The sequence below is a fragment of the Manis javanica genome, chromosome 7 (assembly GCF_040802235.1).
Source record: "Manis javanica isolate MJ-LG chromosome 7, MJ_LKY, whole genome shotgun sequence".
Taxonomy (NCBI): domain Eukaryota; kingdom Metazoa; phylum Chordata; class Mammalia; order Pholidota; family Manidae; genus Manis; species Manis javanica.
The window spans coordinates 56,118,002-56,133,746 of record NC_133162.1 but is presented as its reverse complement, the minus strand read 5'-3'; the positions used below and the strand labels follow the sequence as shown (position 1 = coordinate 56,133,746).

Genomic DNA, 15,745 nt, shown 5'->3' with positions numbered 1-15,745 from the left:
AGTGCTCAACAGAAGAGCTAATTCACCCAGGCCAGGAATGGTTGGGGAGGCCTCCAGTCTCTCACGCACGCATGTGTCTGCAATTCAAGACATGGTGCTGCTTCCTCACTGGCAAGTCCAGAACCATCTCCCTACCACTTTCAAAGGTGTCAGTGTGGAATTGCTGGGGAAGAGCGAATGGACTGGCATTACCTTCGTACATTCACTGCTGGGATGGCACTTTTAATTTTCATTCACCAATCAAACTTAATACAATATCACTCCACTGTTTGAATTTCCTCAAAAATGGTGACATGATCACACTCTTATTTGAAGTCATTTGTCCCTCTTAAATCTAGATGGATTTTATTTTGTTATTTTTCTATGAAATCCAGCAAACACCATGGAAATAAGCAAATGGTGCATTCTCTTCATACAATCAACATCATCATTCTTAACCCACTGGATATTATTTGATACTAGAGCATACAATTCTCTAGGAGTGGCCACTTCCCCAGGTGGAGTTTTTCTCTCCTGCACCACAAAAGGAAGTCATTCCTCATGGCTCAAACACACAGGAAGCGACTAGACAAGACCAGCAAAGGAAGGATTTCTATGCCCACTGCTGGAGATGCCTTTTAACAAATAAAACAGAAATTAAATTCACTAAACTCATACTGGGAGATGAATTCTAGCTAGTCTCTGGGAAAAGATTAAAGCAAACATTGGGTAAGAGATCTAGAGCATGACCAGGGTGATAAGACAAGGTATGGAAATAAAACAATAGGGAACAGTTAAACTTAATTAAGCCTCAGCACAAACAGCACTGTCTGGTAAAGGAGAACCCAACTCTTTAATTAAGTGAATTAATTCTTCAGTGTTAGTAACAGAAAAAAACAAAACATAAAATCAATACCAGTGACACTGGTTAATATTTTTCCTTAAGATCACTTATAATTAAAAAAAATTCAAAGTCATTAATAGGCTTGGAAACATAAATACATGCATTGGAATTCCACTAGTTCATCTGAAATGCATTTCTCTCACTAGAAACAAATAATGCTTATTCACACATTCCATATTCCTGGGAAACAGAAGGAAGAAGAACTGTCTTTACTGCCTTAACCTAAATGTTCCCCATTCAAGGAGGATTCTAGAACACCAAAAAATCAGAAACAAATTATTTTTTAAGACTTTTGATGTCTCATTCCTAATGTAATACCTAACGAAGAACTGTCTTTACTGCCTTAACCTAAATGTTCCCCATTCAAGGAGTATTCTAGAACACCAAAAAATAAGAAACAAATTATTTTTTAAGACTTTTGATGTCTCATTCCTAACGTAGTACCTAACGAAGAACTGTCTTTACTGCCTTAACCTAAATGTTCCCCATTCAAGGAGGATTCTAGAACACCAAAAAATAAGAAACAAATTATTTTTTTAAGATTTTTGATGTCTCATACCTAATGTAATATAACATAATAACGTTATATCATATTTTCAAGGTGTTCAAACTTTATAAACATTACCTCATTCACCTCCTTGACTTAAGCAAGGAAGTTGGATTAGGGTAGCAAAAACATCTTTTTCTCGTAATACAAATATAAATCCTAAATACAAAAGTCATCTTGAGAAATGTATTTCTAACCTATTACTGGTTCCTCAGAATCCCTGAAACAAAAAAGTACAGGTTATGTAATTTATGCCAGTAGTTACACTGGAATCAATTATCACTGGGAATGAGTAGGTGTCCTAAAAAAAACAAGAGTCGCAAAGAGCCTCCTACTTAATAGTTCTGTGTCCTGGGCCACATCACATCACCTCTCTGACCATGAGATAGGCGTCATCTCCATCTTGCAGAGATAATACAGTCTCTTTGAAATGTGTACCATATAAAGCTGGCTCAAGGCCATAACCCAATAAATGGGAGCTATTGTTGCTCTCATGGGGCCTTAGGTACCTTAGGTAAGTGATTATTAGCAAAGAAAAAACTAAGGGCTCTTTTTAGTTCTCCCAATACCTCCATGATAAATTCCAAATTCCTTAGCAAGGTACACAAAGTCTTTGAAATTGGGTCTTTATTTACCTCTGGAACTTCATTTCTTAACCACTCCTGACCTCCCCACTCTCATGTGCTCTCTGAGTTCCTGCCATCCTGAACTGCTTGCTGTTTTCTCTACCCTCTGTTGGCTTCCAGTAAGTTGCTCCCTCTTCTTGGTGGCATCATAATTTCTTTTTTGGCCTTATGTCCCACCAAAAGAAGGTCATGTGCCATGTGTAACTCCTTCAGAAATCTAACCCTGAGAAACCTCTCTGAGTTATTTGGTCCTTCTAAGTGAATCCTCTCTTTATCTCTAGTAACATAGCATGTAATACACTGTAGCATCATCATCTATAACCTAATATGCCTATCTCCTCCAGGGGATTGAATTCTTGGCAGAGGAATTGGTTTGTCTGTCTCTGTCCCATATCTTGACTGGTTTCTGGCACACAAAATAGGCCTTTAACAAATGCTTGTTATCTAACGAATGGACTTCAGAGTCAGACAGACCTGAGTCCAAATTCTGCCTCAGAGTGGCTATTATCGTGAACAAGCTATAATCCCTCTGAGTCTCAGATTATCCACCTACAGGATGAGGAGGGAAGTATCAGCTTCCTTTCAGCTGTTTAAATTAAATAACACACTGTATGTCAAAGTACTTAGAACAAAGCCAATGGAAGCACTGGAGCTGTGCTTCTCAAACTCTTTGGGATTTAGGATGGACCAGTTTGTTTTTTATTTCTAATCCACTGTGGATAGATACTTTGGAAAAAATGTCACAAAAATGCCAAATTCCTATAAAAGTTATTAAATGCTTACTCTCTATATCTGTATCTTTCTTGTCTCAGACACGTTACACTTTTGGGACCCACTTTGAGTAGCTATTTCCAACAGACAGAAAGTTGAAAAAGCCCTGGACCCTGCTCTGAGAGATTCATGATGTAATGGATAGATCAAAAAAAAAATGCCTGCATACATAAACATGACCATAATGAGTATTTACACTGTGTGAAATCAGTTAAAAGGCTTTGCCATTGTATCATGAACCTCTGACAAAAAGGCCATACTCCAGACACTCAATGCCATGTCTGGTAAATAAATCTAGACCTCTTCCTTAGGGTCTATTATGGGAACATTGAGAAGGACTTATCAATATTTAATCCAATAAGCATTTATCGAGCATTCTCCATATAAAAGGTATTGTCCTAGGTGCTAAGGGGGGTATCCAAAAGGAGACAAGATAAACTTTCTTCAAGAGTTGATATGAAAGAATTAAGACATGAGAACAAATGACTCGAACTTGGAGAAGAGACTATAGATAGCTGACTCAGATGTTTCTGTCCTTCACAATTAAGAACCAAGCAATGGTGGTCATACCTGAGACTGGAGCAGTCAGTCTGGTCTTCATGTAGAGAGATGGTGTCTTCGTCACACCTGGAGAAAGGGAACAAAAAGCACATCAGATCCAACACTCTCCTACAACCAAAGCAGCAACAGTCTAGAATTATCTTAAGCTTATCCCAGGAAACTAAAAATAGAATAATCCTCACTGCTCTCTCCTAAACCAGCTCCAATTTCCACACATGTCTAGCAGGTAGTGATACCGATGTTGTCACATCCTGTGAGATGAAGAGCTCAGAACCAGAGGTAATGCCCCTTTCCCTCCTGCTCTGCATCACCTAAGCCAACAAGATAGCTTAGCAAGTGTCTAGGTGTTCACAGCACATGAGAGGACATATGACACTGAGACTGATGGATAGCTGTTGGCTCAGAAGAAACTCCACTACAGACTTCTTGGCATTCCCTCTGCCTCAGGCAGTCGCAAACCACACCAGCTCCCATCTAGTTTACTCCATTGGCCTCCAGATACTCCTGACACCCTTCCTTTTCACAAAACTTCTGGAATAATCTTGTGAAAAATTCTAGGCTCTTCCATATTGAGAAATCTCCAGTGTTCCACTGCCTAAGGGAACCTGGAGTAGAACCATTCTCTCACTCTGGTAGAAGGAAGCCTTTGTTCCTGTTCTCAGCCATTCACAGCCATTCACACCCCACCTACCCCACCCGACTCCAGCCTGGAATGCTTTTTCCATCTTCAACTCCTACACATCCTTCACTGCCCAAGTCAAGTGTCACAAGCTCCATAAAGCTTCCCTGCCAAGTTCACCCACATGCCACATTCTTACTTAAACCTTAATACATCACTGTTTATTCTCCATTCTGAGCTTTTGATAACCAACTATATCTTGCCTTGCACTGCTGTGAAATTCCTTTGTACCCTTGAGATCTTTTTAATTAATTGTTAACTCCATGTGAAGAAATAACCATAATTTCTTTTTCTATATACACTGCCTCTGTGCCCCTAGTGCCACCCCAGAGTAGACACTCAATAAATGCTTGAACTGAATTACTAACTCTGGGCCCTCAGCAAGATTTGTCCCTGAAATAATTTAAGCAATTATTGAATATTTACTGTCTTCCAGGTACTGCATTAGGCATTGGAGCTGTGTTTCTCAAACTCTTTGGGATTTAGGATGGACCAGTTTGTTTTCTATTTTTAATCCACTGTGGATAGATACTTTGGAAAAAATATCACAAGAATGCCAAATTCCTAAAAAGTTATTAAATGCTTACTCTCTATATCTGTACCTTTCTTGTCTCAGACTTTTGGGACCCATGTTACACTTTTGGGACCCACTTTGAGTAGCACTACTTCCAACAGACAGAAAGTTGAAAAAGCCCTGGACCCTGCTCTGAGAGATTCACGATTTAATGGATAAACAAACAAACAAACAAAAATACCTGCAGACATAAATATTACCATAATGAGCATTTATACTGTGTGAAATCAGTTAAAATTTTTAAATACTTTACCCACAGAACAAATTGATAAAAGCTCCAGTCTTCTTCCCTTGCTATCCCTTTTAAATTACAGTTTGTAATGAATTAAACAAAGGCTACCTACAGACACTAACCATCTCTACTTGCTGAAATATTTTATTTCCACTTGCAGTAAAAAAAAAAAAAAAAAAAGAGTTGACTTCACAAAACACTTTTCTTAACAAAATGAACTAAATTTCCCTGCTTATGTCTCATGGTTTGACTGTCAGTAACCCACTCTGTCCATCTCATGGAAAACAATTAAATTCATAAACATTGCCTTGTTCTCCTCCATTAGAGGCATTCATTTTAGTAGATGAACTGAGCTTGATAATGTGAATAAAAATGTTTCCCAACAAAAGTAACTTAGCTAAGTAGAAAAATCAGTGAAGAACAGAAATCTCTAATAGTTGTTTCCTAAGAATTAGGGTTGAAACTCAACCTAGAGCTCAAAAGTATTGTTGCCTATTGTTTGGGAATTAGGCAAGAACTTATTTTTCTCCCCCTCACTGGATTTATTAACCTTTCTTCTCAAAGTACAATTAGTTAAACCAGAATGTGCAAAGTTGCAGATGCTTTTAAAAGTATGAAGCCAGACCTAATTAGCTGATTCAATTTTAAGGCCTACTGAACAACCCCAGTTGCCACTCAAGGAAGCACAATTCCTAGGTCACAGATATGGCAATGAAACAGATCCCCTACTAGCATACACATATGACAGACATATTCAAGCTCTTTTAATTCAGATGGGTTTTCATTTGCTTGGAGGAGAACCATCAGGTTCTACACAATTAACATCTCTATTCTAACGGTTCTGATTCCTTGCCCAGAAGCCCCCTGCAAACGTACAATACTGGCCCAGTTACAAAACTGGGTTCCATAATAGGAGCCTGTAATCCAAATATCCCCACTCTTGGAAGAAAACCGACTCAGACCAAGTGCCTAACTGGTCTTGGGCACAGCATTCTCTTCCTACATTTTAACCCAATATACGAATCCGAAGAGCAGTCTCTTTAATGATTCTATCTTAAATATTCAAAACTGGATGTCTTTTCAAACTGTAAATTGTGATCTATTAGTGGTTTTGAAAATAGCAACCACCAGCATTTTGTTATTATTGTTGTTAGAGAAACAGAATAGAAAACGTTGCTGTAGTAAGAGTTATGTGTTATTTCACAAAACTTTAATAAATCACGTATATAGGTATATACTGGATTGCAGTATAAAATGTTTTTCTTTCTGTTATTTGTGGTAAAAAAAAATGACCAACACACCACTACTAAATGACTTCCTTGGAGGTGCTCATCAATTAGATTCTAAGACCCAGAGTTCTTAATTTGTGGTTAGCCGGACAATATACAGTAATCCTCTCTCATCTGTAGGGGATACATTTCAACACCCGCAGTGGGTGAAACCACAGATAGTACCAAATATATGTACTATGGACACTGTGGATAGTATCATATATATATGTGTCTGTATAATACTTATATATATATGTATGTATATATACACATATATATACTGTTAATTCCTATACATTCATACCTGTGACAAAGTTTAATTTGTAAATTAAGCACAATATGACATTAACAATAACTAATAATAAAATGGAGCAATTATAATATACCATAATAGAAGTTATGTGAATGTGGTCTCTGTATAAATCATACTGCACTGTACCCACCCTTCTTGTGATGATATGAGATGATAAAATGGCTATGTGATGAGATGAAGTGAAATGAATGATGCAATCATTGGGACAGCGTTAGGCTACTACTGACCTTCTGATGATTTATCAGAAAGAGGATCATCTGCCTCTGCACTGGGCTGACCACAGGTAACTGCAACCATGGAAAGAGAAACCAAGTGCAAGAGGGAGCTAATGTATGGATAATTTGTCCTTGCAAAATCATTTTTTTGTGAAAGGCTCAGAGTTGTTACTTTTTTCTCTACCTCAACTTTTGCTCTCTCTACCAACTACAGAGAAGAAAGTTACATGTACCGCTCAGCCCACCTTCACTTTCACATTATCTCCATTAAGCCTGACAATGCTGTGAGGTAGGAATTCCCTTCATACATGAAGCCAAGGAATTGCCCAGGCTTCCAAGGTGGAAAGCAGGGATGCCTGTTTTTTTTCTGCTCCACCAGACTACACCACCAGATAGTTTCTCTAGAGATTCACAAGAGAGGGAGAATGACTCATTTCTTACAATAATAGTGATGAAAGACGTGCCCTTGGTAGGTTCTCTTTTATGACTTGGGGTAAATAAGAAGAGATGCCTCAGAATGGTTACTAGATAAAATATGGTTGTGCCGGGAAGACCTCTATTCACCCTGTTAGCACCATGTCCCTAAAGACAAAACTGCAGAAGCACAGCCTGCAGTCCTATGGGGTTTCTCAAAGTGTCCCCAGAACCACTTGCATTAGCATGACCTGGGGTGGCAGATTAAAGCAGCAGGCTCCAGCCGCACCCCTCCACCAGTGCCACTAGATCAATACTCTGGGGGTGGGGCCAGAATGTGGATTTTTAAACCAGACTGTCTTTCCCCACATTCATAATATGTTTCCAAAAAGTTTAACATGGACCTAAAGGTTTATCAAATCCAGATTAGCACTGGGCTGACTCCAGCACAATCTCCCATTCCAGGTTCCTACTTCGGGATAAAGCCTGGTAAACTGTGTTTTTCACAAGCTCCAATCCCCTCCCCCAGTTGATATTGATTAATTGGTTTAGAGAACTACTGCTTCAGATGGTAACTAATTAACTGTAGAGTTAATTGCTGGCCAGACTTCATTTCAAATTGCAGGTTAGCCAGGGAAACATGGAAAAAGAGTAGATGAAAAGGGTACAGCAGACACAGAAAGGAAGGCCAAGGCCATACTGGTCTTGGAAGAATCTGGGTAGAAAAAGAAACTGAATTGTTCCAGAGCTAAACAGACAGTGCCAAGCCTGGAAAAAAACAGAGAAGAGACTAAAATTTGTCCTTGAGTCCCTCCCAATTCTCCTTCCCTCTGACTCTTATAAGACCCCCAGATGGCCAAGCAGAACCCTATTTATTAGGTCAGACTATCTGATAACATAATTTGTGTTAAAGTATTAACAACAACTTGAATACACTTCCTAAAGGCACAGTCTTTTTAATTTCCATTTTAATAAGGGTTGCCACCAGAGGCCTTAATCCAAAAGAGACCATCTCTAGGTGGAATTTCAGGCATTAAAGAAAATAAGTGCATGTGGGTAGGACAAAGTAGGAATGGGGTAGGGACAGGAGGAACAGAAAGTTTTCTCGTGTCCAAAACATATAAGCAAGGCAAATGCCTCCTCTGCTTATGCCAGGACCACACCCAAACATTTACTAAGCACCTGCTATGTCTGTGTCTCAGGAGAGTGCTTCCTGGTCCTGCTGGCTTGGGGGCTATGCCCAAAGAACCAAGGAAAATGGTTCATATTACTGAGGGGAGGAGAAAATGTTTTATTAGACAGTGACTAGTTTTAAACGACCCTAGTCTGTGCTATGAAGCTTTTGGTATGTTTTAAATACGCTCCTTAGATTTTTAAATTAGCCAGATGGCATTCCAATTGTCACTCAGTGCCTTCTAAAATAAATCACTGTCACATCTCTCAAAACAACAACAGGATCTTATGCAATAGATCCCTGTGGGGAGTGTCCAAAGACGAGGTATCAGACTTTCCCCAGCATTTAACTGTAAAACCTTTTTTTAAAAATAAACCATTCATGTGAAATCTGGAATTAAGTATCTCCATTTTGAAGCTCCTATGCCTGTGGCTAACTCTGGGGATTCAGCCACACAGGGGTCCCAAGAATCAGGCCCAGAAAGCACTTGGTGCCTTCAGAGAGAGGAGACCAGTACTTGTGCACCAGAATCCAGAAGTCATAGCCTCATCCTCTGTCTGCATACCTGGGCCCACATCTTTCCCCCTCTCTTAGGCTTTTAGAAAAGCAAAGTTGAAGCATGGTTACCAAGCAATCTAATTAATGGGATGCAGGTCCCAATGAGTATTTTATATTGCATCTTCTAAAGTCAACCCAAGGATTATTTTTTTTTAAAGTAACTCTACTAATGTGAGCCCAAAGCTTAACACTAAGAGAGTAGCATATCCAAAGAGAGAAACAATGTGGGAAATAAGAGGGCTTGGGAAGCCCTGTAGAATTTTGGCTTTCCATCATCAAGTAATTGTGAGAGTGGTAAGACTTGAAACTCACATAATATCTACTCCCATATTTATTTGCCTTTTAGGGAACTCAAAGAGACAGCTCCCAAGTTACTGGGTTTTCTATATCAAACTTGCAGCTTTTTTTAAATGTAGTTGAGCATACAACCTCCTACATCCCTTTTTCCTGAAAAGCTATTTAGAGTGACTTCTACCAAAAGGTCCCAGAAGTAAACATGATAAAGATTACTAAATGAGGCAGAGATATTTCATACATATAAGTATATGTATGTAAATTATATATAAATTACTTGTAGTATTAGCAAAATGTACCATCTATTAATTTTTAACACATCCTATAGTTTGTATTAGGAAAACATGTTAAAGAAAGGGATGGCAAGAATTAAAACCATTAACTATAAATATCAAATAAAAAAATATTGTGCCTGCTGGCCTTGAGTAAAATATTACACTTCTTCATTCCATGTTTAAATAGTGTTAGTTGCCCCAGTCAACAGCTTTAACCACAGGACAAGATGCCTAATTCCTTCTATAGCCAGCTTTTTGAAGTCTGAAGACAAAAATGACAAAAGCATGCAACAAAAGTTTACTGTGTCCCAAAAATCTGCAGACAAGAAAGGGTGAGGATAAAGTTTAGCCTGTTTATCACATGCTGGAATTCAACTCAAGTTATTTCACATTCATCTCCTACTTGCTGTAAATGTATACAGCGTACTCCATGAAAATTGACACCAATGTTGGCAAAATACAACAAAGCTTCCTTTCTGACATGTCAAATAGGATTTTTTTATTTTTTAAATCTGAGCTCCAAGAACACGTATCTTGGAGCACTGAGCTCCGGCAACTGATCATCTTGTTTTAATATCTCTCCCATAGCTGCTAAAAGGCTGATATCAACCTGGACAGATTTCTGGGCCCCATCAGTCAGCACGTCTCTCGGGCTTCACAGCTCCAGATTACAGGAGACAATGCATCTAACGCGAAGAGCGGCTGGGCACGGTGGAGGGTACCTTCACGACAGTTGCTTCCAAGGAAGGCATGCAAGTCCTATTTTCATGGCAAGAATCACTTACTCTGTTACAGCGGTGCTGCTGAAGGAATTATCCTGAAGGCTGAAACAGAAACAAGAAAACATCAGCCAGGTCCGGCCGGGAAGCCGTCTCCCTGATTGCTCTCCGGGAGTTAGAGCACATACACAAACATGGCATTGCAAAGCAAGTCTCAGGGCTCGCCCGGCACGCTCGCTCTACCTTGGGCTGCTGTCTGCACATGCTCGAAACGACACCCCCAGCAGGGGCCCAGCCGCGCGGGCGAACCACAAAGCCCAGCCGCCCGCAGGGCTGCGGGGACAGAGCTGGGCGGGGCGCAGCGCAAGGCTGGGACCCCGGAACCCCGGATCCGTGCAAGGAGCACCTGGAGCGTTACCGCGCGACCCTGGCCTCCCAGCCCCGCGCCGCGTTTAATCCAGGCCTCTCTGTGCCAGCCACCCCCGCGGCTGGCGATAGGGAAGCCCAGCTGTTTTCTGCCTAGGTGCTGAAATCCCCGAGGGACTTGCTTTCCTCCAGGCGTCTCCTACCAGTCTTACAAAGCTACTACCCCCCTCCAGGGATGGAGGATCGCCGAAATTCATCCATCGTTCAGAAGCAGCCGGGAGCGAAGAAAAAGGGAGAGGGGGGCACGGTTTCTGTTTTTATTTCTTTGTGTGTGTGTGTGTAGTTTTTGTTACTGCCCAGGAAGAAGAACCTCTTGAAGGAGGGCTCGCTGCATCACTCTATTTCAGTCCCTAGGAGGGAGCGCCCAGCCCCGGACGACAGAGATGTGAATGAGCCCACGCAGGGCGAGGGGAGAATTTATTCCAGGCAGTAACCCGCGACGGGGGCCCCGGAAAGGGGTGGCGCTTGCTACGCCCAGAGCAGCCCTCCTGAGCTCCACTCCCGAGCACCGTCACAAAGGATGGGAGGTTGAAACCATAAATGCTGTATCCCCGTTAAACACAGCCCTGCTGGGGGGAGGAAAGGCTTTCAGCCCCCGTTTGTTTCATTCTCCTAGGGATATTTGTCCTGCCCTTGTCCTGCCCTCTTTCCATTGTTCATTTTTCCTTCCAGGTTTACCTTGATGGAATGAACAGTCATCTGCGAAACAGGCTTATTTTGAATTTGGAACATCCCTGTACCCTTTTTAATCTCTTCTCTCCCAAAAGCAGGCGAGATGGTGGTTTTCAGTCCAAACTGTATCAACTAATGAGTTAATTTACAAAAAAAAAGACCTTCAAATATTCATTTTCAGTTAATTAGAAAAAATTACCCCAAATTTGGTAATAAGGGAAAAGAGGTGACAGAGGCCTTTCAGTGTCACTAAGACATTGTTTCACAAGTCCACCAAGGACTGATTAATTCTCTAGGAAAATGTACTTGTGTTTGATTTTGCTATTCACTATTGGTTAGATCCCAGACACTGTGGAGTTATGTATTAACTTGTACATTTTGTCCTATCTGTCCAGAGAAAAAGACAACCTCAATGTTTATGATACTACTGCATTATGTGACTTTAATAAGTTTTGTGTCTAGCCTAATAATCTTTTACTAACATCTTATTAAATGCATATAAATATCATTTCTCAAAATGCTCTTGGTTACAAGATACCACATCTTACCCCCATTAATAAATTAATAGGTCTCTGATGTGGGCCTATATTTGTATGAGGGTCTTTTTTAAAGTTACAATTTGAAAAATCAAACTTGAATTTTCAAAAAAAAAAAAAAAGGTTTCATTATTGACAATATTGGCAATATTATCTTCCTTGCTCCAAGTATTTTTAAAAATAGTTGAATAAAAGCCTAATATAGTCGTAGACCTGTCTATGGACTAAATAAGTTTAGAAATATTCATCCCTTGAATGATTAAATATACAGTGTGTGTATGTACATATATGTATATATTCTTAAACTAACTACTGCCTCATATGAGCTAGATTCAGGAGTGTCAGACATGGCCTCTTCAGTATATATGTGTATTCATTACTTAGCCACCACAAACAGAGATCTTTTCTTTCTATTTTATTGAGACTGATAAGGGTAAAACAAAACTGTCTTCAGCATTCTTGGTTCTAAAGATTCAAAGGTTGCCAATTTTCAGAAACTCCTTTTACTCATTGTCTATGGTGCTGACTCCAAATGTTCTAATGCAGAGAAAGATCATACATTTCTCATTTAAGTGATCCATTTGGAATGGAAAAATGTATTGCTTTCAACTTTGAAACAGTACTTGGACAAGTATATGAAATAATGTGTGTCTTTTGAAACTTACATGAAATAATGACTGTGTAAAATAAATGCAGGTATTCAATAATGTCCACAGAAAAGAAGTAAGAATATTCAGCCACTCATGAATACTATCGAACAAAATGAGATTTTAGGTAATACTCATGCACTGAAAACAATTGGAAAACAACTTGTTAATGAGTTTATTATGGCTGAAAAACAAAAATGTCCCAGAAGAAAAAAAAATCCCTGTTATTTGGCAGTATATAAGAACACCACCATTTTAATTTTTACTTCTCAACCAATTATTCTGTTATTATTTGTTTTCATCTTAAATCACATTTAGAAGTTACCTTTATAGGGCCTGGGGCTTTGTTTTATTTTGGTTTTGATATTTTGTACTATTCAACTTGGGATAGGACTTTGTACTGTTCAACCTGGAATACTGATGAATAATCATACAACATATTGTTGTATGGTTATTGTGGAGACCCTGTTCGGCTAAAGAGCAGTTCAAGATGAGTTCGGAAAGAGAAGCAGAAAAATTAATATTGGAGTTCTGGAAAAAGTAAGTTCTAGACCAGTGTTCCCCAAAGTGTGCTTAGTGGCATTCTAGTCTCCCAGATGGTCCAAGAAAAGAAAAAAGAGAGTTACCTGGTCAAAAACAAGTTTTTAAAAGGATGTATATTACAAATTCACAACACACATTAGGCAACCAAAAGAAGTATTTCGTTTTTTAACCAATACTTCTCAAACTCACTGAATACCAAAACAGGTTTTTTTTGTTAAATATATTTAACACCATGTTGAACTGGGAATTTTGATAGAAGAGTTCCTAAGCATATCAGAGGAAAAATGTAAAAAGGATTAACTGGTATAATTATTCATTGAAAAAATGATGCTACATGCCTGTCACTGTTCCATAACTATAAACAAATCAAACATTATGATGCTTCTGGAGTAATTGTATATGTATGTATGTATACGTATATAACATATGTATTAAACACACAATGCTTTTATAAGTAGAATAAAGGAAAAATGAAGATACTAGATTTGAATATGGTTAAATGACTTATACGTTAAAGCTTCAAAGTTTCACTTTTTCTATCAGTGCTCTTAAAACCAACATCAACTTCAGATTTAATTAGCAATAGTTTCTTTATTATAATGGAAAAAAAATTTTAATTCTGCATATTGACTTGGCAATATGCAAAATATAAAGCAACAATGCAGTGGTCAAGAGCGAAGTTTCCAGAGTTGTCATGGTTCAAGCCCCAACACTTACCAGGCGTTTGAACTTTGGACAGCCACTCCATGCCTCAGTTTCCTGATCTGTAAAATGAAGATAATGATGACCTATCTCATAGATTCTAATGAAGATTAAATGGTATGACTGAAAACAAAAAAAAAGGTCAATACCGGATCTGTACTGTTGGAACTCAACCAGGAGTTGGGAGGGGTGCAAGGTGTAGCACTCCAAAATCTTATGACTATAGACTATCTACGGTTAAAAAAACATATGGGATGTGAACAGATTCCAGAAATGGGCTGCTTTAATTTGTCTGATTTCTCTCAGACGGTTCAAGTACAGTTGGACAATATCCATCATATCATAGACAAATTTTCACAAATGCCTAGGGTGCCTAAATGGTTTTCTTGGCTTCACTGGAGATGGATGGTAATTATAGATTTGCTTTGTTTATGCCACCGTATTCCTATTATGTTAATATGTGTGTGCAAATTAGTTAGTAGTTTAAAACCTATACATACTTAAGGTACTCTACAAGAAGATATGTCAAAGAAATAATCAATCCTCCCATGTTTCCTTCCATATGCTACATCTGTAGCTTTTCTTCTTTCTTCCTAATTACAATGCTTAAATAGAATTCGTGCCTCATATCGAATTTACCGAGTATCATAATTCCTCCAGGTGGTAAAGATACCTCGAGACAAGTGCTGGGCATAGAAGCCACAGGGCATAAATCTGCAAAGAAGTAAAAAGCTAACCTTTTCAAACAATATGGCTTCTCTCTCACTTACCAACTTTACATTTCCCTGTATGGCCCCGGAAGATGACTGGTTAGCCAGAGACAGGTAAGATTCCTCAAGGGAGGAACAACCTAAGACAGGCACAGTCGCAGGGGGGCCATCAGGTGAGAATTTGGGGATCAACAGAGGTGAGGCTCAGAACCTCACCCCCCCTGCTTTGAGAGAAATCTTCTGCATCCGTGGATGTCTTGCTGCCCTTGTCTAGCCTGGATTAATACTTAGTCCATAGGCACACACCTGATCATCTGATCATCTACATTTGCCCTCTTACAGCACTAAACTATGTTTTCTACCTTTATCTTGCATCTACCTACCACTTCAGCATTTTATTAAAAATAAAAATAATAATAATAATAAAGGGAGAAATGTGGGATCAACATATAAATCAAGTACAAAAATCAAACGAATATTCATATTTGACCTGATTGTTTATAGGTCATAATGCGTGATCAAAACTGAAAGTTTCTGTGATGAATGCCCTTGTACTGTTCACCATGTAAGAATTTATTCACTATGTAAGAATTCGTTCACCATGTAAGAACTTGTTCGTAATGCTTCAGAAGATTGGAGACTGACGAGAATTAGACTTGAGATGTATTAATGATTGTACATTGAGCATTGACCCCCCTATACTGAATTTTATTGTTATTAACAACCATTTGATCAATAAATATGAGAGATGCCCTCTCAAAAAAAAAAAAAAAAGGTTAATAAATGCTATTATCAATGTTATTTTCATTATAGTTGTAACAAATAATATGTAAACAAAGCTTGAAACAGGATGAACAAATGGCTATCCTTGGATAGTAGGGTTGCAGATGATATTTTCTTTATATTTCCCATAATGGCACAGTGTTTACATCTTTTTTAGAATAACAATGAAAACTTAACTAAATGCAGTTGGGCTACTCTTAAAATGAAATGAGCTCCATCCAGAATGGCTTTGTGCTCACTTTACAACTCTCTGATGTAAAATGGTCATGCATCCCTGGAGGAACATTGAATTATAAGAAATCACTTTTTGCAAGATGCTGTGGCAAGGAGCCAGAATCTTTACAATGCCAGGAAGTCAACAGAGGCCAGCTCTACTGGCCTGGACAGAGTGACTTTAGCTTCCTGCCAGGACCCTTAGGAATGACCAGGCTTCCATATGGAAAGAGAAGACTCTCGCCTGAATTTTCCATAAAGAAAACTCTCCCTCTCTGTCTTCTGATCCTTCCTCTCACAAGCCCCAGTACCTGACACCATAACTAGAGAAGCTTCATTATCTGAGTGGTCAATATATGAGCTCCTGAAGACTCAAAGATGCCCAGGAAAGCAAAGTTGAGACACCA

The 15,745-nt window shown here is 39.0% G+C and overlaps 1 protein-coding gene across 12 annotated transcripts in view; it reads right to left on the bottom strand.

Moving 5' to 3' along the window:
• The window catches only part of FAM13C (family with sequence similarity 13 member C), a 119,405-nt gene extending 107,913 nt beyond the window's left edge, over window positions 1–11,492 (bottom strand). For 3 of the 12 annotated variants that reach the window (XR_012133240.1, XM_073241023.1, XM_073241018.1), the window contains exons 1-2: window positions 10,173–10,339; window positions 3,398–3,454 (exon numbers count right to left, since the gene is read on the bottom strand). Coding sequence is in view for 10 of the 12 variants with exons in the window: in XM_073241023.1 (XP_073097124.1) it covers window positions 3,398–3,454; window positions 10,173–10,234 (119 nt within the window). In the remaining 2 variants the exon portion in view is untranslated. The other 9 variants (XM_017675461.3, XM_017675462.3, XM_073241022.1 and 6 more) reach the window with 6 other exon arrangements.
• Window positions 11,493–15,745: the final 4,253 nt, after the last annotated feature.